A 22611-nucleotide genomic window follows, 5' to 3' on the forward strand; every position below is an offset into this window, starting at 1 on the left:
GAAATCCTCCAGATTCCTGAACGCTGTATTCTTCAGCTCACTTCAGCTCAGATCATCTGAGTTCCGCTGTGAGCTGGGTTCATTCAGTGGCCTGTTGGTCTTCCCTTTGCTTCAGGTGCAGTCAGCACCTGCCCACACCCCCTGCCACTCTCCCCACCCCACCCCCCACCTCCCCACCGGAAGGTTAACAGCACATGGGGCTGGGCCAGGTGGGCCTCTCTTGGAGGTAACCAAGAATTTCAGTTAAACCAGGGTACTAAAAAGTCCAAATTTAGATTAAGATTCATTTTTTGCCCAATAATATCTGTTCAACTTCTAAAATACATTTGTAAAAAAAAAAAAAAAAAAAAAAAAACTGAAAGAGCCCCCCACCCATCCCGACACATCACCAAAAAGAATCACCTACGAGATACTTGCCTGGCCCCGAAATATTTTCTTTTGAGAACAAACATTTTAAAAACTCTGTATTCCTAGGGGTTCGATCCTATAACCCCTTTATAATCTATTAGGTAGAACTAATAATATAAGACAAAAACTGATACAGAAAATTCACTTTTAAAAATATTTGTGAATTTTACAGAAATGTATATATACACCAATAAACATTCATTCATTGATCCATTCAGTCTATGAACATGAGTTCCTTTTATGCAATCTCAACTATAACGTGTAATTACTACATGTTCATAGAACATATGAATTATCTAGTCATTTTCTATTCTGCAACAATACAGAAAGCTTAGAATTTCCACATATCTATATACTCGTCTATTTTAGTAGGAGACACACTAAGGATTCTCCAAACACTTCCGTGATTGGAATATGCAACAAACATTTTTCAGTCAACTACTACTTCTCCTTAAGTTACAAAAATCAACCAACAAGGAACTGATGGAAAGAAAAGGAATGAAGCAGCCAATAAGGACTAATCAGACAGTTATTCACACCGAGGGCTGGGGTGCCCAAGGAAAAGCTCTAGAACATCTGGGAAGTTAATTTAAAAATGGATTTGGATTCAGGTCTTGATAAAGTCTCCCCCAAAGTTGAAAATGCATCTCACAACAGGGCTCCACGTAAATCCTCATGAATTTATATTAATAGTTGACTGATATCCCAGCTTTGTTCAGGAGCAAGAAAGAAAATAATGCCAACCTAAGACCACTATATACCAGTAAGATTGGCACTTGAGTCCATGGGTTTCAACAGGAAACCTGTTGTCTACAGGACAGGAGGGCCAGGAGGTTGGGACAGAATACAAAGATGAGTTATCATGCTGAGTTGCATTTAAAGCAGGATCTTGGAGCTTCTGTTAGAAAGCTAAAAGCAAATGAAATCTCAAACAGCTCAAGCAGATTCGACGCAGTGCGGCCACCTCACCATCAAAGGCCGAAAAGTTCAGTGCCCTGCAAAGGGAAAGACATTAAAACAAAAGCGAACACACTGTGCTGGAAAATTATTTGCCTGATGACTACCAAGGTCTAAGATGGTTTTCCCTTATCCTCATATTTCTGTGTAATATTTAAATCTCCTCCAAGGCTGAAATAAATATATAAATAAACAACGCCCATTACATGTTACTTCTACAAACAAATTGTGGTTTCAGGCAATGCTAATCAACAAAAAGAATTAAACAAGAAGTCTTTAAAATTAGCCATGACCTTATTTATGGCTTCATTACTTTCAAAATTTCATTTGTTGGGTTGTTTATGTCACCTCAGCCTTTAATTTAATTGCTGCATCTCTAACTATATTAGAATAGCTTAATGAACGGTGATTGCTTGTTTTAACCCACCAAAATGTAACATTTACACAACATATAACGACCAAAGAACCACTTAATTCACCCACGTATTTCATGAAGTTGGTTTATACTTCTAGAATATCCTCTGTTAGGAAAGTAGGACGTGAACCAATATGACACAGTCTGATATAATTAGGAAGGAGGCTGAAATGGAAGGTCTCGGAGGCCCACAGACACCATGCTGAGGGCTCAGACTGCATCATGGAGACAATGAACAGCGACAGAGTAATTTTAACCAAGGGAATGGGCTATCAGATCTTTATTTTGTGTAGAAGACTCAGGGTACTGGTAAAAGTAGGAATCTGGGGAAAACAAGACTGGAGCTCAAGCAAGGAGATGAGCTAGCACACTGTTGCCAGTCCATGTGTCATGGTGTGGAAGGACAGAAAGGATTTGGAATTGTTTAGCGTGTAAAACTGGTAGGCCTCTGTCACTGAATGAGGTGCAGGAAGGGAGGCTGGCTGCCTAAGAAAGGTTTGTGTCTTGAGTAAATCTAGAGATAGTATTCTTGGAGATTAGGCCCATGAAACTAGAAGAGGCTTGGAATGAAAGTGATGACCTTGGCTTTTGGATAGGTTGGGTTTAAGTTCCTGACAGACACATGAAGCAGACACCCCAGCTGGTAGTTAGCTCCAAGGGTCTGGAGCTTAAAAGAAAGGACTGGGCTAGGACGGGTTATCCATCACCAGTGCCACACAGTAGTTAAAACTTCAGCCAAAAAAACCACATTAGGGAATAGCAGTAGTCCAGAGCTATCTCCCTGAAGAATTCAAACTTAGCAGGCAAGAAGAGAATCCTTAAAAGGACAGTTAAAAAACAGTTCCATAGGAAGTAGGAAGCAAAAGGCAGTAGGTTCCATTCACAGAAACACAGAGGACAGAGTTCCAGGAATGCCACAGAGGGATCCAAATTCAAAGTACTGAAGTGTTTACCGGATCAGGAAACTAGGAGACCAATGGGAAACTTTAATTATATTGTAGTTTTGGAGGTCAGAGTCCAAAATGGTTTTCACTGGGCTAAAATCAGGCTGTCAGCAGTGTTATGTCCCTTCTAGAGGCTCTAGGGGAGACTATTTCCTTGCCTTTTCCAGCTCCTAGGATCTACCTGCATTCCTTGTCTTGTGGTCCCTTCTTGTCTTCAAAGTCAACAGGCCAGCATCTTCAAATCTCTCTCTGACTGACTCTCCTGTCCCCCTACTTCACTTATGATGACTCTTGTAATTCCCCTGAGCCCCCTTGGATGGATAATCTAGGAAAATATCCCCATTTTAAGATCATTAACTCAATCAGATCTTCCGTGTCCTTTTTGCTGGATAGATAGAGCAACATATTCAGTGGTTTCCAGGCTTGGGAATGTGGTAGAGGTGTGGGGGTGGAGGCCTTTATTGGGCCTGCCATGTGGAAGGAATGAGATGTGGGAAAGAAAACCCAGACCTAGTTTACATCAAATCTAGATTAATCTTTCAAGAAGTCTGAATTAGAAGTGAAGACAGAAAATAGGGCAGTAAATAGCTAGAGGGTAAAAATAGCTAGAGGGTAAAAAAGGATTTTTTTTAATAGCATGATAAAGACATCTATATAGTTACTCCTCTGTGGAAGAGCGAGCAGAGAGACACAGGCTAAAGGAGGGGCTGAGAAGGACTCATGGAGCGAGCCAGCTCCTTGCAGAACGGGGCTGGCAGAGTGTACACAGAACTGGCCTAGAGTTGACCCGCGGCACGTAAGGAGAGGGAAGGAACCAGAAAAGACGGAGGTGGGTGGTCGGTTTGGACAAGAGAGGCATGTTGAAGGAACAACCCAGTTTGGGACATTTGCTGAGGTGGATGGAGCCAGACAGGGTCAGGAAAGGATCGCTAAGGGCACTGAGAAGGGCGGAGTGGAGCACATGAATTAGCAATGGCACCAACTTGCAAAACTCTTCATGACAACGAGATTCACTACCTTCGAGAATGACTTTCTCACATTTCAAGAAAAGCAGGGATGACTAATACCGAGTAACTGTAACTAAATAAAATGGCATTTGACTTTTTGAATAGCAAATGCAACTTTGTTATGTGACCCAACATTTTAAGAAGAGCACTTGTTTAATAACTACCTGTATCTAAGAAAATTAGTTTTGTTCTTTGTCACACTTCCTTTTGACACAACTGGATTTCAGTTTTAATGGGGGGAAATAAACAAGTTCACAAAGGTCTTTTCTTTTAAAATCCACATTTTCTTTTTAGTGGTAAAACGCATGCAAAAAGCGTTATGATTATGGTATTTATGTTTCCATTAAGGTGTCCTGAACAAGCTGGGGGAGTCTAGCCTACTATTTTCCTGCTATTTAGATTTATAACAGCACAGTACCCATTTTATTTCAATTATATTTGAGGACAATGCACTCTTGGTGGCAAATGATCGCATGGTGACAGTCCGCAAATGTCCATTAGAGCTGTTTTTCTGTAGAGTTTTTAAGTACAGATTCTGGTATCTGGATATAAAAATATGAATTGCTTGGTATCCTCAAGTAAATAAAAATACGATCGACCAACATTTCATCATTTCTTTGTTAGAATTCAAAGCATATGAAGCTTTTAAAATTGCAGCTGTATAACTTACATGAAAAGAAACTTTTAGTTAAGTGTCAAGAAATACTGAATAAAGCTTATGAATACCACACCGGTACAGACCTTTTAAACAAAATGATTATCTAGCCATAGGTGAACAGTAAAGCAGTGCCCAAAACACAAAGTATAAATTACTTTATAGCTTCACTGTTAGATCTTAATAAATGAACTTACATCCAAGTTCCATTTCATCTTGTTTGTTTGTTTATTTGTTTTCATTAGTCCAAAGGTAGTGCTTCCCAAAGGGCGAATGGGCCCGTTGCATTATAGTCAACTGAGATGCTTTCTGAAAATGTGGGTTGAGTCCCCTACCTGACCTACTGTATCAGAATATGAGGGGAGGTCAACAAACCTGCATTTGTGAGAAGCATTCCAGGTTCCTTGTATACATGCTAAAATTTGAAAAATCACTATTCTAGAATGTGGTCTGGGACAGTCAAGATTGTGATTCCTGCCCATCCACCCTGCCTGGAGATAACCTGATGTAAATAGAAATGTCAAAATTTTAGAAAAGGTTGCAGAAGTTCAAGTCTCCATACCTCCAAGGAATTTCGCTAGCTTGGAATCCACCAGAACTTCATGAAAGTAGAACACGAAGAACTTCAAAGAGTTCCATGAAAGTACAAAATGAAGACCTTCAAATTGTCAAAGGACTGAAATCAATTAAGAGATCACATTCTTACACAACTATCCCCCCTACTTATTCTCAAGTAAGCCATTTTACAGTACCCAGCACTTACAAGTATTTACACAGAGGAAGCCCTCCACAAGGCCTCATACCGAATCCAGTATGTCCTAATTTAAAGAGAAATGTGAATAGCAAATGATGAGGTTTATGAAGAATACTTAGAGACCAAGCTATTTAGTGACTAAAGTGGTATCAGCAGAGTTGCATGCCCACACCTTTACAAGTATGTTTACGTGTATGGAATAAAAGTTATCTTAATTCGGGATGCCTGGGTGGCTCAGTTGGTTAAGCAGCTGCCTTCGGCTCAGGTCATGATCCCAGCGTCCTGGGATCGAGTCCCGCATCGGGCTCCTTGCTCCATGGGGAGCCTGCTTCTCCCTCTGACTCTGCCTTCCACTCTGTCTGCCTGTGCTCGCTCTCGCTCGCTCTCTCTCTGACAAAAAAAAAAAAAAAAGTTATCTTAATTCATTTCAGTTCTGTTCTTTGCTTGTCTCTGCACCCAGGAGGGGCTGCTGCACTTTCCTGAGGGAAAAATACCCATTTCCTAACAAACTACAGCAACATCAAACACTTAAACAGGGTTTACTGTGGACCAGAGACATTGCTGGTCCTTTTTACGTATTTTTTTTATTATGTACTTTATATACAGCGAGAGAGCACACATGTGGGAGTGGGGGGAATAGGGAGAGGGAGAGAAACAGACTCTCTGCTGAGCATGAACCTGCCCCTGTCCCATTGCTACCCCCATGCGGTGCTTGATCCCATGACCCTGAGATCATGACCTGAGCAGAAATCAAGAGTCAGATGGCGAACTGACTGAGTCACCCAGGTGCCCCAGAGCTTTATATGTATTAACAGACTTAGTCTCCCCCAAGCCTGATAAAGTGTATTATTATCCCTATTATACAGATGGGGAAAATGAAGCAGAGAGTTTACACAGCTGATGGTGTAAGAACCCAGAACCAAACTCAGGTAGTATCCCCCATAGCTCGGGCTCTTGTATGTTACACTTTGTAGCCGGACTGTTGAGAGACGCAGGAGTTGCCGGGAGATGGTGCTGTATCAGCGTCAGGAAGGATGTTATGCTAGCAGACATCTGACTGATAATATTTATTTAAGTACAGGCTAAATAAAGTGAAAAGTAGAAGAGCTAAGTAAGCAAAACTAGAAAATAAATTTGCCCACTACTTAATACAAAATACTGTGGACATGATTTGACCAGGGGATAGTTCTTCAGACAGTCTTGATCAAAGGATGATTATTCCCTTTGGGCTCCAAACGCTATTTGGCTCCATGGAACAGAAATGATGGAGAGTAACCTAAACAAGTAAGAGGCTCAGTTGCACAGGTCGCAAAGAGGGTGGGCATACCGGAGTTAGAGCCATTCGCTGTCCAAGGGAATGGGCCGCTTTCCTCTTCCTCCATGTAGCCTTCATCTTCAAGAGTGTCAGACAAAAGCCCACCTTGGAGTACCTACCTAAGTTCTAGACGGGAAGGAGGGGAAATGGCAAAGGGAAAAAGCTGAGTTGGCTCCATTTTTTCCCATCAGAAAAAAACTAGCTTTACAGAAAAAGTTCTATCCAGATCCGCTTCTCACTCATTAGTCAGAATGATGTCACATAAGCACCTTTCACTGCAAAGGAGCCTGGGAAATTGAATTTTTATCTGGGCACCTTGCCAGCCTGAACAAAACTGGGATACTATTAAGTGGAAGGAGAGAATAGGTATTGGGTAGGCAGCTGGGATGTCTTCCACGGTAGGAAGAAATACATCAGAGAGCACCGTATCAGCCTCTCACGTATCTAGCCAGCCGAAGATATAATTATCAAGCAGGAAATACAATCTTGCCAAAGAAGTATAGGATTATGAATCATTTACATAGCTAAATCTTTGAGGTCTCTGGTTCTAATCAGGATAAAATGTACGTACGCCCGTATTTTTGTGAGCTTAAGCCTTGTTATTCACATAAAACAGAAGGGTAGGGTTGGCTTCTCGTTAGCATCAACCCAAAATGATAAGTCAAAATGTTACCAAGGGCATTAATGGAGAATAGTAACAACACTGTGACCAACACAGACAGTCGGATAAGAGTTCATTTGTCAATCAAACTAAATTGGGATGAAAATATAGTAGGAAGGTACCTGTTTAAAAAAAAAACAACAACATTTTACAAATAATCTGTGCAAACGGAAAAAGTATCCTATTTTGACATCAAATTCACAGCAGTTAACAAATTAACCCTGGGTATTTCCATGTGGGGCTAACAGATGCACATTTCCGACTATATGATCAATCAAAATGATTAAGCGATGAAATTCCGAATGCCGCTTTCTCAGCGAACAGTGAAAAACCCTAGAAACAGATGCGGGCTATACTTCAGATTGTCCACTGAGTACCTACACTCCCGTGAAGTCCAGAAATCTGAATCGTAAAGTTGTACCAGTTCACCAATTACAAATCTTGGTGAAATTTAATTAACTGATGGGAGTTTCTTTATTGGGTATATTCTTTGTACAGGAAACACATTTTTTTAAGAGTTTATTTATTTATTTGATAGAGATCATAAGTAGGCAGAGAGGCAGGCAGAGAGGGAGAGGGGGAAGCAGGCTCTCCGCCGAGCAAAGAGGGGCTTGATCCCAGGACCCTGGGATCATGACCTGAGCTGAAGGCAGAGGCTTTAATCCACTGACTCACCCAGATGCCTCAGGTGACATATTCTGAGGAGTGGCAAGCTTTTTCTGTTTTCATCTGAATGATTATATCTCGGTATAAGGCATCTCTGTCTGAATTTAAGTTTCCAAACATGAAGGCACCCAGAAATGGCATTTTCACTGCCTCAAGTTACTGATACCCGAAGCAAGTTGGACTTCACAGGTAAAGACGCCGAGACACGGCAGACAGGAGGGAGCTCGCAGAACCGCAGAAGTCTTGCAGAGAAAATGGGTGGGGAAAGGAGTCGGCGCTGGGCGATTGAGGGTAGGCACACAAACTCAAATGAACCTTCCATGGCGCAGCCACCACCATATTAATGATTTGTGCAAGAGTTTAGATTTTAAAACACATTACTGGCCACATTAAATTAATGTTGCTCATTTGAATGTAATGGTTTTGCTGTTTTGTTTGTATTTAATTTGTAAAGACGTTTGGTTTTATAGTTGTATAATGGCTGTAAACAGAAGGAGTTTAGCCCTATTTTATTTTTATACATATTTAAGTAACATTATAATCAAAACTATTTAATTCCATACTGCAGTATCAAGAGATTGTCCTTTAAAAAAGAGTCTCTATTACCACTCAAGTCTGAGAACCACTTTTCCACCACTTTCTCTCTGACGGGAATAGACAATGGAGGGGATGCTGTTATTTCCAAGCCACATTCATATTCGATGATAGGTTGGTAAAGAAGTACTTTACAGATGAGATGACGCCCAACTTTTCCTATTACTAATGTATTGTTTGGTAGACATGTTATTCTCCGTAAAAACAAGAATTACAGAACACTAAGAAGTTCCTGTGATCCTTTTCAAAGAAAAAATAAAGTCTCTCTCTCTTGAGTTGGCAGTGCCTTAGAAATCCTCTAGTCCAATCACCCTTTGGGGGCACAAATGGGTAGAGTCTGAGGTCCCCAGTGGTACCCAGCTGCCTAGGCTATGCTTGAGTGAGGCTGAGGGGGACTTCTGGATACAACACTATCCATGATGTGATTTTTGAGCTGTTCTCTGCCTGGTATGACTTGTCCCCAAAACAAAAGTCTCTCCTGAAACGTCTCACCAAGTGGGTTTTTGACAGAAATGAGTTGAGGAGGCTGAGTTGCAGTAGGGCGTCAGCCTGGTCCAGAGCTGAGACGGCAGCCAGGGATGCTGGAGCCCAGTAGCAGATGGTGCTCTGAGCACTTAGTCCTTTTGAAAATGTGCAGAAATTGTCAGGGGAGACAGACTCCTGCTGCAGGGCACGGGTTTTTCAACTGGGGGTTGAAACAACTGCTTCCGGCCTTCAGGGACTGGAGAGATCGCCGCACACCAACTCCCCCCCCCGCCACCCCGGGGTTCCCCTCTCTCCTGTCAGCTGGGACTTGGTAGCCCCTATAAGCACATGTACCACCTACAAGATTTCCAAACTTCATGTGGGAGGTGCTGGGAATGATTAATATTTTTATTATTGATCAATACAACATTAATTCTCTTTCAGTTCTTCCCAAAGTTACTAAAAGGCCATGCCAACGTTTCTGTTGTCCTTTCTCCACCCAGAAAGCCACTTTTGATGGGACAGTCATGGCCTTCTAGTGCTATTTGACCTTCTACAAGCAGCTTTCACAAGTAGAGCAAAAACCAAGTAAGAAGTTCAGTATAAAAATGTCACTGTTACTGATAATGACCTTATTCTTTGAGTCCTGACACATCGATATTGGTTAACAAGCACTTTGAACTTTCTAGATGACCACACCAAAGGGGTTTAAATAAAGCATAACCCTTCTATGTTAACTTACATTACTTATTCATTACAGTCAACATCAAATTGGTTTTCATAAAATAATAAAGAAAACCTAAAGCCAAGAAAGAAGGAAAGAGAGAAGAAAGAGAAAGAAAACAGAAAAACAACCTGACTACAGTTTTACCTTAAGGCCTGCTTCTCCTTTTGCTACTCTTTATAAAATGCTTCCTTCTGGGTTTGCCTGAAGGTTGCCTGTTACATTTGCAAACCTCTATCAAAGCTGGAAGTAAATAACTAAAACACAGAACGCCTGCAAAATGTAGCAGCCAAATCACAGGTGGGTGCTAGAGACGAACTAATTTCATCTCATCCCGAGACTTGCAAGGGTTGGTAAAGTGCAGCAGGGGAGAGCAACCTCAGACTCAACAACTTGTTAGAAATGCAAATGATAGCTCCACTCCCTTCATGCCTGCTGAATCAAAATTCGGGGAAGGGTTAAGCAATCTGTGTTTGAAGAAACCCTCCAGGTGATTCTGATACAAGTCAAAGCTTGAGAACCACACCTTTTAAGTGAAACCTACTTTGAATGTTCAAAGCCAGCTCCCCTAGAGAGCAATGATTATAAGAAAGCCTTATAATATATGATGAAATTAGTATATTTTTTATGAAAATAACATACATATATAGTACAGATAAGAATAAATGAGAATTATTTTCCTCGTGAACTAAACTTTAAAGGTGTTTGATAAATGGATAGGTAGAAAAATGTGTTTTTAAAATAGTTCAGAATTTAAAATTAATATGGAGCCACTAATAAATATATAACCATAGAGTCAGTCAAATTTTGAAATAAATACGTAGTCACTAATATATAAAATCAACCTTTCCCTCCTTTGTGCTATATTGTTATTCATAATCAGACCTTGGTCTCTGGCTATTAACAAGCAATTTGGAGACTGGCTATATTATACATCTCATTCACTAATTCTTCTGTAATAGGAAATCATGTCACCAAAAAATGAGACCCTTTAAGTAACTCATAATTCAAACAAATCAGGCCACCTCCACCTGTTTAATTACTGTAACTAGAGGCTCTGTTAGCAGCAAAAGGAAATACAGCTTAAGTAGAAGAGCCAAAATTTCAAGTTTGTTTTTTATTTGAGTTACAAACTCAAAGGTTAGTTTTCCAGTCTAAAACCAATTTAAGGACAAGATGAAATACGTTGGAATCATTAGAAAAGCTATCAAAACCTCTGCTCCTCTTTCCATTAAGCTTCAATTTGTATAAACCCAATACTTTTAGACACAACAGCTTTCTAAAGGCCATTAATAAAAGACAGTCCAGGTACGAGGACTGATGAACAATCTACTCCCTTGTCAAAAACTGTATAAAAGTTGATTTGGAAGCAATACCTTGATTGCTCCCGGAGCCTACCTGTCTACAGATGAAGGTTTGGAATGCCGTGGCTTCTTCACTTGGGCATATAAAGCATCCATCATATCTCCTCTTGGGCTCTGGGGTCTGGCGTTGAGAGCCATAGAAGCTTCATAGGAAGACATGCCCCCATACATCAACTCATCGTTACAACCCAATGTCCGATGAAAATCTTGGATTTCAGCATAGTCACGCTCTCGAGCTTGTCGCTCTCTAAATTCACGAGTTTTGGCTTGAATCCTGTAAAATTAGAAAAAAATTGAAAAAACAGAAATGATGCCTTTTCTAAGAACTGCATACAGAAACATTCATCAAAATATGTTGTAAAATACACTTTATTTCATGCAGTTATAAGACTGATGGCATAAATGATGTTATAGTCATTTTAGATTGTCAAGGTAATAGGGACTCTCCAAAATGATGACTTTAGAAAAGTTATGTTCATGTCCATAAGACACAGTCATGATTCACATCTTAACTTAAATTGCCACTTATTAATTAGTTTTAGAAATTCACCAGGGACAGTTTTAGGCATCCACCTGAGTCTTACTCATGAATTTTTTTTTTAAGGCAAGAAGTGATTTTTTTTTTTAAAGTTACACACATGCACACACACATACACATGCACACACAGAGACTATATATGTATAAATTTATGTGTATAAATTTATAAATAATGTATACATCTTACTCACTATAAACCTATCATACACATATAATATGTTACACTTACAATACATTATGAAACCTAAACATGAATCCACACCATAATTCTCTATTAACAGCAAAAGAAGATCTCAGTTTAATGATACCAGCTTTGATTTATGTGTATACAGAACCAGCAAATCCTGAGACTAAGGACAAGAAGGCATGTATCCAATCAAATTCTGAAATAAAACTTATCTGTGTTATAACTAAAAAACACAGCTTAAATAACCACTTTTACTGAAGATCATTTAAATATTTCCTAAGATTTTATTGAGCTACTTGGTAGAAAGGACTTTTCAACCTTATACTGGTATACTTCATATACTAAGTTGATCTTCGCTACCTAAAAATAATTAAACAACCCTCAGTCAAATTGTAATGATTTTTGTTGGGGAAAATATTTCCACTATATACTTACAAATTTAGCTGCGAACTTAAAAGTGAAGTCTTGTGAATATAAAACAATATGTTCGACTGAGTTCAACATTTTATTGCAAAGTTCTTTGCTTTATTCATATCTGAAGTAAACCAATGCTAGCATACATGACATATAGGCATATATTGAAAAGAATACAGAAAAGATACAAAAGCCAGATAAAGATAGTATAGAAATTAAAAAGCAAAACAAAACTGAGCCAATATCCTTCATGAACACAGAAGCAAAAATCTTTAACAAAAATATCACCAAATAGAATTTAGCACTCTATAGCAAGACTATACATCACAGCCAAGTGATGTTTATTGCAGGAATTCAAGGCTGGTTCAATATTCAAAGATCAATCAATGTTATTAACAGATCAGCAGATTAAAGAGGAAAAAGCACATCATCATATTAAGTAATGCAGCAAAAACCATCTGACAAAATTCAATACCCATCATGGCAGAATCTCTCAAAAAAAAACTGGTTATAGAGCATAACTAACTTCCTAAACTTGATAAAACTACAAAAAACCTGTAAGTAACATCACACATTATACATCATGGAGAAAGACTGAATCTTAAGATTAGGAAAAGGCTAGGGATGGCTGTTCCCCCAGAGGGCTGGAAATTCTAGACAGTGCAATGAGCCTAGGAAAAGAAATGGGTGGTATATAGAACAGATTGGAAAAAAAGTTATAAAACCATTCTTGTCTGTAGATGACATAATGATGTCATTGCAGGTCTGCATTCAGAGAAAATCCCAAGGAATCTACAAAAGTCTCCTAGAACTAAAGCTCAAGTTCAACAAAGTAACAACATACAGCATCAAAAAACCCAAAAATCTTTGTATATAAGCTGTCAATGAACATGGATGCTGAAATTAAGAATACAATGCCATTTATAAGCACTAAAAAATGGAATAGATAGATACACAGATTAAAAACTTGGTTGGTTTATAGATATGTATAAACATAGAGAGATTATCAATCTAACAAAACATGTACAAGACTTATATGCTAAATATTATACAATGCTGATGAAAAGTAACAGAAGATCTAAAAAAATGGAAAGAGTTACAGTGATCATGAATCAAAGACTCAAGATAGTAAAGAAGTGATGTCTCCCCAAGTTGATATCCAGGTTTAATATGATTCCTATAAAAATTCCAGGAAGATTCCTGTAGATATGGACAAGATTATTTTTATTTTTATTTTTTAAAGATTTTATTTTTTTATTTGACAGAGACACAGTGAGAGAAGGAACACAAGCAGGGGGAGTGGGAGAGGGAGAAGTAGGCTTCCCATTGAGCAGGGAGCCCAATGCAGGGCTCGATCCCAGGACTCTGGAATTATGACCTGAGCTAAAGGTAGACACTTAACAACTAAGCCACCCTCACGCCCCATAGACAAGATTATTTTTAAATTTATATGGAAAGACAAAGGATAGAATACCTAAGCAAATGTAAAAAGTAATAATAAACAGAGAAAAAAACACCCATCCTGATTCCAAGACTTAGAATGTAGCCATGATAATCAAGACGATGTGAAATCTATGGAGGGACAGACACATCAACAGAACAGAAGAAAGAACCCAGAAATAGCAAGTAAGGTCGACTGATTCCTTTTAATTATGCAAAAGCAATTCAATGAAATAAAGCATTCTTTTCAACAAATACTGCTTGAACAATTAAATGTCCCTAGCCAAAACCAAAAACATTACAAAACAAAGCACCCTGAATTTACACATCATACCTTATACAAAATTAATCCAAAATGAATTACAGATTTAAATGTAAAAATATAATACTATAATACATTAGGAGAAAATCCTTAGGACCTAACACTTGGAGAATAATACCTAGAAATGATACCCAGAGCATCATTCATGAAGAAAAGGCATACAAACTGAACATTACCAAAACTAAAAGCATTTCCTCTCCAAAAGACTCTATTAATAGAGTGAAAAGATAAGTACAGACTGAGAGAAAATATTTGTAAAACACATATCTGACAAATACTTCATGTCCAGAATATGTAAAGAACACTTAAAACTAGACAGAGAAATACAATCCAATTAGAAGAGCAAAAGACATGAAGCAATATTTCTTTGAAACATATATACTCTCCCTCTGATCCAGTCTCTTCATTCTTTCCTTCCTTCTTATAATGTCCTCCATGTGATTCCTTACGTTCCACATATAAGGGAAATCGTATGAAAATTGTCTTTCTCTGTCTGACTTACTTCACTCAGCATAATTCCCTCCAGTTCCATCTATGTTGATGCAAATGGTGGGTATTCATCCTTTCTGATGGCTCAAAAATATTCCATTGTAATATGGACCACATCTTCTTTATCCATTTGTCTTTTGAAGGGCACCTTGGCTCCTTCCACAGTTTGGCTATTGTGAACACTGTTGCTATGAACATTGGGGTGCACTTGGCCCTTCCTTTCACTATATCTGTATCTCTGGGGTAAATGCCCAGTAGTGCAAGTGCAGGGTCACAAGGTAGCTCTATTTTTAATTTTTTGAGGAACCTCCACACTGTCTCCCAAAGTGGCTGCACCAACTTGCATTCCCACCAACCAGGAGAGACTATGGACTACATGAAACAAACTGAGGGTTTTAGAGGGGAGGGGTTGGGGGAATGGGTGAGCCCAGTGATGGGTATTAAGGAGGGCATATATTGCATGGAGCACTGGGTATTATATGCAAACAATGAATCATGGAACACTACACCAAAAACTAAGGATGTACTGTATGGTGCATCCTTAGTTATAAAATAAAATATATATTGTATAAATATATATTTAATATATAATATAAAATATATATTATTATAAAATAATTATTATTTTAACATAATAAAATTTTTTAAAATTTAAGTATATACTAATAATAAGCACATAAAAGATGTTCAACATCACAAGATGTAAATTAGGACTATGATGAGCACATCTATTAATCAGTTAAAATAAAAAAGTGACAACATCAAATGCTTGCAAGGATGTAAAGAAACCACCTGTCATACATTACTGTTGGAATGTAAAGCGGTACAGCCACCGTGGAAAACAGTCTGGCACTTTCTCACAAAATTAGACATACACTTACTATATCACAAGCAACTGCACTTCTGGACATTTATCCCATAGAATTAGAAACTTACATCCATGCAAAGACCTGTACGCAATTGTTCAAAGACTCTTTGTTTCAAATACTCAAAAACTGGAGGTAACTAAAACATGTGACAACAGGTGAACAGCCAAACCAACCAAAGTCCGTCTTTCTCACAGAGTACTACTCGGCAATACAAATGGGCAGATTAGTGATAAACGCAGCAGCTGGAATCGACCGCAGGGGCATTATGCTTTGTGGGGAGAAAAAGTCCATCTCAAAAGCTCAAGTACTTTTGAAATAAGATTTCATTTATATAGCGTTCTCAAAGTGACAAAATTAAAGACCAGGTGAAGAGACCAGCGGTTGCTGGGATTTAGCAACAGTCGGAGCAGAGGGGCGGGTGTGATGATAAAGAACAGCACGAGGAAGGTCTTTGCCAAGGAATCGTTCTGCTTCTTGACTGCAGTGCTGGTTACAGGAAGCATACACGTGACCAGATGACGCAGAACTATGTACATACACGGAAGCAGTGACAATTTCCTGGTTTTGACATTGTACTACAGACATGGACGTTTTAGCAGCTAGGGGAAACTGGATGAACAGTATACAAGATTTCCCTGTGCCATCTTTGCAACTTCCTGTAATCTAAAATTATTTCAAAATAGGAAGCTGGAAAACTGTCAGATAGCACTGCAAGCAAAATGTGCACTTTTCTCCCTTGTTTTCTTCTTACATTGAGCCTATCATCATGAGGCGGGTCCTGCTTACCCAAATTTTGGACCTGCCTAGTCAATCTTTTCTAATTTCCTTTATTTCCCAGCTATAAAATGGAACTACCTAAATTCGCCTAGCTTAGTGCTCCTCAATAGGGGTCCAGTGATATCCGAGAAAGGGTAATTCGCTATTGTTGCAAAACTTCCTGCATAACTAGTTCCAGCTACATATCAGCAAGTAGTGTCCCCAGCCATGTGGGCAAGCAAAAATGCTTCACATATTCCCCAAACCTTCTAAGAAGTACCCTATCTCCTGAGCTGAGAACCAATCATTGTCTTAATTCATAACAGACTAGTGGAAGCTAGCAATTTTTATCAGGAAGGGTCCTAGATTCTAATAAGTCCCACTAAGAGAATACACATAAGAAAAATAGCAAGTCAAATTCTAATGTCAAGTTTAGCTAAATTTATACTCAATTTCTTATTATAGTCTACTTATTCACTTAGGAGCTATTATGACAGTCAAGGATGTTATTATAAAAGCTGATTACCACTAAATACTGGATATTCATGATGAAAAGTTCATATAAGTTCAGAGATCTTTTCATTCTTTGCATCATACTATCTTTTTGACTCCATATTCAGTCAGAAAAACTACAGAAGAGAGAAATGAGTTCTTTCTTCAACTCAGTGGGATATTAATTTGAAGCTCAATTATGACCACTCCACTGACAATCTACTTTACTACTCTACATGGTCGCCATCAGAGAATCACCTAACTATAGGTGGCTGGGCATTCGCAGACGTCTTGAAGTTTGGGAACCTGTAGAATGTGAAGGGCTACAACAGAAATGAAGTAAAAATCTCTGAATTTGGAGACCCCTCTGAAATCAAAGGGAGTAACAGATGGTTTTATGAATGAGCCCTAAGGTACTTGAACCTCAGTTCACTAAAAGTAAAGAAAATCCAACTTACTTATGTTGGAAAATGCAGCCCTGTTCAGAAACCATCGGAAAAAAAGAATATGAACATTCTCTTCTCAAGAGAAGCATGAACCTAAATCATCTCCCCAAACTTCTTGTACAATAGTTCCAATATATTATTGATGGGCCCCAAAACTGAATGTTCTTTTGTTCCAAATTACACAGAAACTCATCTTCATTTTGGGAGTCAATTTCTAACAAGTCAATTGCTCAGAAGAAGCTCTTGGTAGCACAAGCTACTATTCATAAAGCCTGGCTCTCATCTGCTTACTTTTACCCAAATTTGTACACTATTACTAATTGCCACTAATCACTGAATCCAATAAACATTACAGTCACATCTATAGCACCTTCTAAAAGCATTAGGTTTTTTTCCTAAGCTCCAAGAACATAAGAACTTATATTTTTTTTATTGTTTATCTTGTCATCACTAATGAATTCATCCCCAAAGCCATGAAAGCTCTCTGTGCCCCTCCCTCCCTCCAGCTCACCCCGTGCTGAAAACCTCAGAACTCCAGTGCACCTGTGGCCCAGAAGTGGGGCTAGAGCTGTAAGAGGTGAACGAGTCTGATTATCAGCTTGGACCGATATGCGTTTTATTTATTTTTTAAAAGATTTTTATTTATTTATCTGACAGAGAAAGAGATCACAAGTAGGCAGAGAGAGGGAGGAAGCAGGCTCCCCATGGAGCAGAGAGCCCAAGGAGGGACTCAATCCCAGGACCCCAAGACCATGACCCCAGCCGAAAGCAGAGACCCAATCCACTGAGCTGCCCAGGTGCCCTGCAGAATTATTGCTAATGAGCTTGCTACTGTGAAAAAGGCCCTGAATAGTAAATTTTTAAAACCAGTAACGCACTATGGCTTTTGTGAGTTTTCATGACAATTCACAGTCAAATTAACAGAAAACACAAACGATTTTCTTTATTACATACTTTTATGCATGTATGTCTTGTGTAATCTAAAGTGAGGAAAGGGACTTAGGAACACAAACATGTTATATTTACATATGACATATTTTCATTCTCTCTGGAAAGATTTAATTAGAAAAGAAATATTTGACTCAGGGGAGAAAACATTTTTGGTGTCTTAATAAAAATAGTAAGGAAAAATAGTAAGGAAACTTAAAAAAAAAAGACAGTGAGTACACTGCAGTTCAGCCTTTAATAGTTCCAGATGGTCAGTGCTATAAAAGGACACCCCCTCTATTCTTTTATCGTGACCCTGAGGTCACAAATTATCTCTAAGATGTAAGAGCCATTCGTTTTTCTGAACAGTCAGGTTGTTGTTTAGCATTATCCATCCAATTTATCTTGGGCCAAACCTCAGCAATCACAGAAGTAACTGATTAGCCCAAAACTTAGCCAAAGAAATAAATGTCTATTGCTTTAAGCATTTCAGACAGTCCTTCGTGGTTATAAACAAGAGAACTATTCTGAGGCCTAAATGATGGCAGACAGCTGTAGTGACGGAGGCTGACGGGCAACATCATCATGAATGATTTCCTGATTCTTAAAATGTAAAAAAAAAAAAAAAAGAAAGAAAGATAGAAAATTTAAAAAAAAAAGGAAAAGAAATGAGAGCTTAAAAAACTCTGTAAGACTTTTAACAAGTGAGGAACTTACATCAATTTGTTATATACAAGCATAAATATCCACATTTTTTCTTTTTGTTAAAAAAATTAAGTATTTTCCAAGATGATAACGAACTTGCTTTGAACCTGCATGGACAACAATACACAAAATAATGTAATATACTAAATAAAGTAATAAGGTTAATTTCCTTCCCGCTGTCACTAAATTCATGCTAACAGTCTCTCTTCAGCTTGACATCAATTAATGATTTTAATTCTAGACTCTTGTCACAGTGTTCACCACCCTTTTCGCTAATTAAAATGGATGATGCGTGATGAAGATAAAACACACAAGACTTCTGTTCTTGTAATATTTCTGTTCATTTGGATTTTTGCTTTTATAATAAATGGCTTTTAGCACTAATTGCAGTAGAGTAAGATGAAAATAACTTTTATGGCTATGAAGTATGGTCTTCATACAGCCAGAAAAGGTACAGCATGAGGATTGCTACTGAGTGACCCACTCCTGAGGATGGAAATCAATGACGTACTTAGTTATATCCCAAATACTTCACCTCCAAAGTTACAAAACTTCAATACATAGAACACCCATGGTTCATTTTTCAGAACCCTCTAAAAAACTAAAATCGACCTGTAGAGATGTTAATTTTTTAAAAATTTTAAAAAATGCTATAAATGTCTACTCATACTAGTTTACCAGAAAAAAATTAAAATGAATTTTGGATTGGTATATTTTAGATAGTTGTTAAATATTTTCAAAACAATGTTTAAGGCCTTGCCAACAACTCTTTTGGGAAACATTTTACACCCAACTTATCGCACTGTTATCTAGAAGCCTCATTCTGGGAACAAAGTTTTTGAATCTTTTCCCCTCAGTATTTCCTCTCTCTAAAAATCAGTATTACAGACAGTCAACAAATAAAATCTAAAGGCATGGCAGAACGAAATTTAAACTACAAGATAACTGGAAGGAAGAGTTCAATGTAATAGCAGTTTGTGTCAACTGAATGAATGCTGTATTTGCCCCTAGAAACACCTCAGCAACTGGCGGACTTTGGAAGTAGCGTGGCTCAACTCATCAATCCTTCAGCTCACCCTGCTACGTAAGGCTAACTGCCACCTCCCAATAAGCATGCTTCCAATTTGGCGTCTGTGCCGAATTCCCAAAAGAGGGACAATAGAACACTACATTTCCTACTTTGAGAACAGTCATAATTTTAAGTGGGATTTTAACCTCTTTGTGATACTGAGTTAAAAGTTGGTTGAGAAGAAAAAACTTCCATATTCTAAATGGGTTCTGAGGAAAACTTTTTCATGAGGAGGACCAACTGTTTTTGAAGGCACATTTCCCATCTAAGATTTTATTTATTTATTTGACAGAGAGAAGTCACAAGTAGGCAGAGAGGCAGGCAGAGAGAGGGGGAAGCAGGCTCCCTGCTGAGCAGAGAGCCTGACGGGGCTTGATCCCAGGACCCTGGGATCATGACCTGAACTGAATGAAGGCAGAGGCATTAACCCAGTGAACCACCCAGGCACCCCAGAAGGCAAATCTTAAAGTTTAGAGCTCCACAGAAGAAACGTGCACTCGGTAGGGCAAAGTTAAGCTTCATCCCTTAATGCTCAGGTGAGATGATAATGGTTTTAAAATACAAAATGGCTAAAAGTTGAAAAAGAGATCAAAGTATTCATACAGATACAACTAATGACGGATACAACCACAATCTGTACAGAATCTGAGGGGTTAGAAGAATGCCTCCTCCCTGTGAGCGCCCGTGCCCGAGCATGTGTGTAGAATCCGTCCACTTTGCTAAATATGTAAGTTCTTGGGAATGAGACCCCAGATGACCGTCTCTGGGCAGTGTTCATTATTAACTCCAACCTGTCAATCTGTCCCTTCCCAAAGCTCCGCAGCTACCTATTTTCACACTGATTATATTGCTTTATATCGATTTTATAATGTTAACAGGCTTAGATCTTTTCTCCCCCTTAACAAAAGCAAGGGATCCCTGGGAGAGGGTATAATAACGTAGCACAGAATTCATACCATCAGATGTGGACTTAATGTATTGTGAAACAACAGAAACTTCTCTTTTACACTGACTAATGGAACACTAGAATAATATTTCACAAACCAACACACACACACATACTCACATACATACTCATTCACTCACATGATGTTCTGACTTTCACGAGTATCAAAGCACCTACAGTTATTTCTAACTCAAAGAGATGTTGAAATGCTAAATACGTCTAAAAGAGCTCTCATCGAATATAAAATTACCTTTTCCTACTCCAGTTACAGTCTATCAACAAAATTCATCAAACACACACACACACACACACACGGCTTAATTTGCCCAAATATTGGTCGAAATACTGAACTTCCACATAGTTAATAGATTATTTAAAATTTCTGTTCACCTGCAACAATAAATTTTTCTAAAAAATGCCTGCTGGAACTAGTCTCAGTGATTAGAGTTGACTTTTCTGAAGGAGTTGAGAGGTCAGAGAAAATATGAAAAAATCTGCTATAGAATAGAAAAATGTACATTTTCCACCAAAAGGTTAATTTTTAAAAGTCAAGCTTTGTTCAAATGACAATATGGGATCTAAATGCAAAGATCACCTAGGTTGTCTGGGTTCTACTGTCAGAATTCAGGGAGGCTGAACACTAAGTTTCAAGCCAAAATGAGTGAAAATATCTTTTATTTTTCAGACCTACGACTGCTTTCTTGATTGTTCTCCCTGTAATTTCACAAACTTTCTATTCATGTACTTTAAACACACTTTACTACTACATTATGATATTTTAAAATGTTAATTTCTGCAAAGACTAATAAACACATATCATCTTTTTAAAAAGATCTAAAAAAGAACTAAAAAAATCACAAAAAAGTTTTTATCAAAATTTCAAGGAATTACGCAAAGCAGATATTGGAAACAATTGGTAAAACCAAAAAGAGAAATGCCAGTAAATGGGAACCATGTACAGAAATGCCACAGAGTTGCAAATGAGGCACCAAGAAGGGGAAGTACCCCTTGTGGGCACAAACAGTTCAACAGCCCAGTACTGAAGACACAAAGCCTGTAAGAGAGATTATCACTTTAAATAATGGAACATTTCAAGCCATACATTTCCTTAGCAGATTTATAAATGTCCTTCACATACTGGGGTAATTTCGTAAGACATTCATTTACCTTTTTCATGTCTCCACTAGGAGCATTCAGTCCCCTTAAAAATACTTCCCAGTACAACTTACTACATAGATAACAGATTAAGAATACCAGAATAGGTATCCCTTGCTGAATAACTACAAAACACAAGCCAGTTAACGTTATGTCTAAACCTCATTTAATAGAATGAATAACATGTGAGGTAAATATTTGACAGCTGGGGAATCTGCCAGATACGGCAGCTAAGATTTCATCTTTCAGACCTCTTTCATTCTTTCCATCCTTCCTTCCTATCCATCCGTCTGTTCATACACACTTGGCCTTGTCCCAGAAAGTTTAACATGGTTTTCTAAGAATGTATAAAAATGCAGATGAAGTAAAAATGAAAACAGAGGGGCGCCTGGGTGGCTCAGTGGGTAAAGCCTCTGCCTTCGGCTCAGGTCATGATCCCAGGGTCCTGGGATCAAGCCCCGCATCGGGCTCTCTGCTCAGCAGGGAGCCTGCTTTCTCCTCTCTCTCTCTGTCTACTTGTGATCTCTGTCTGTCAAATAAATAAATAAAATCTTAAAAAAAAAAAAAACGAAAATAGATGTGGGGCACCTTGGTGGCTCAGTCAGTTAAGCACCAATGTCAACAACTGATGATTACGGCTCAGGTCATGATCTCAGTGTCAAGAGATCGAGTCTTGAGTCAGGCCAAGGAGCTTGCTTATGATTCTCTCTCTCCCTCTCTCCACCCTCTCCCTGCTCACGCTCACTCTCTCTCTAAAATATGGATAAATCTTTTTTAAAAATGAAAATAGATTTAACTTTTTAAAGGTATGCCTGTGTGGAAATATATATTTTATAGGAAATAAATTAGAAAGGCATAGACCAGTAGGTTAATAGTGGTATTACAACAGATAAATTTTTATTTTCCAGTTTTAAATTTATGTTTTTT

The 22611-nt window shown here is 38.4% G+C and overlaps 1 protein-coding gene across 14 annotated transcripts in view; it reads right to left on the bottom strand.

Moving 5' to 3' along the window:
• The window catches only part of PARD3 (par-3 family cell polarity regulator), a 653831-nt gene that overhangs the window by 144177 nt on the left and 487043 nt on the right, over positions 1 to 22611 (bottom strand). For all 14 annotated transcript variants that reach the window (XM_059404392.1, XM_059404389.1, XM_059404386.1 and 11 more), the window contains one exon: positions 10964 to 11203. In XM_059404392.1, the coding sequence (XP_059260375.1) occupies positions 10964 to 11203 (240 nt within the window). The remainder of the gene's footprint in view (positions 1 to 10963; positions 11204 to 22611) is intronic.

The sequence above is a fragment of the Mustela nigripes genome, chromosome 6 (genome assembly GCF_022355385.1).
Source record: "Mustela nigripes isolate SB6536 chromosome 6, MUSNIG.SB6536, whole genome shotgun sequence".
NCBI classification, from domain to species: Eukaryota; Metazoa; Chordata; class Mammalia; order Carnivora; family Mustelidae; genus Mustela; species Mustela nigripes.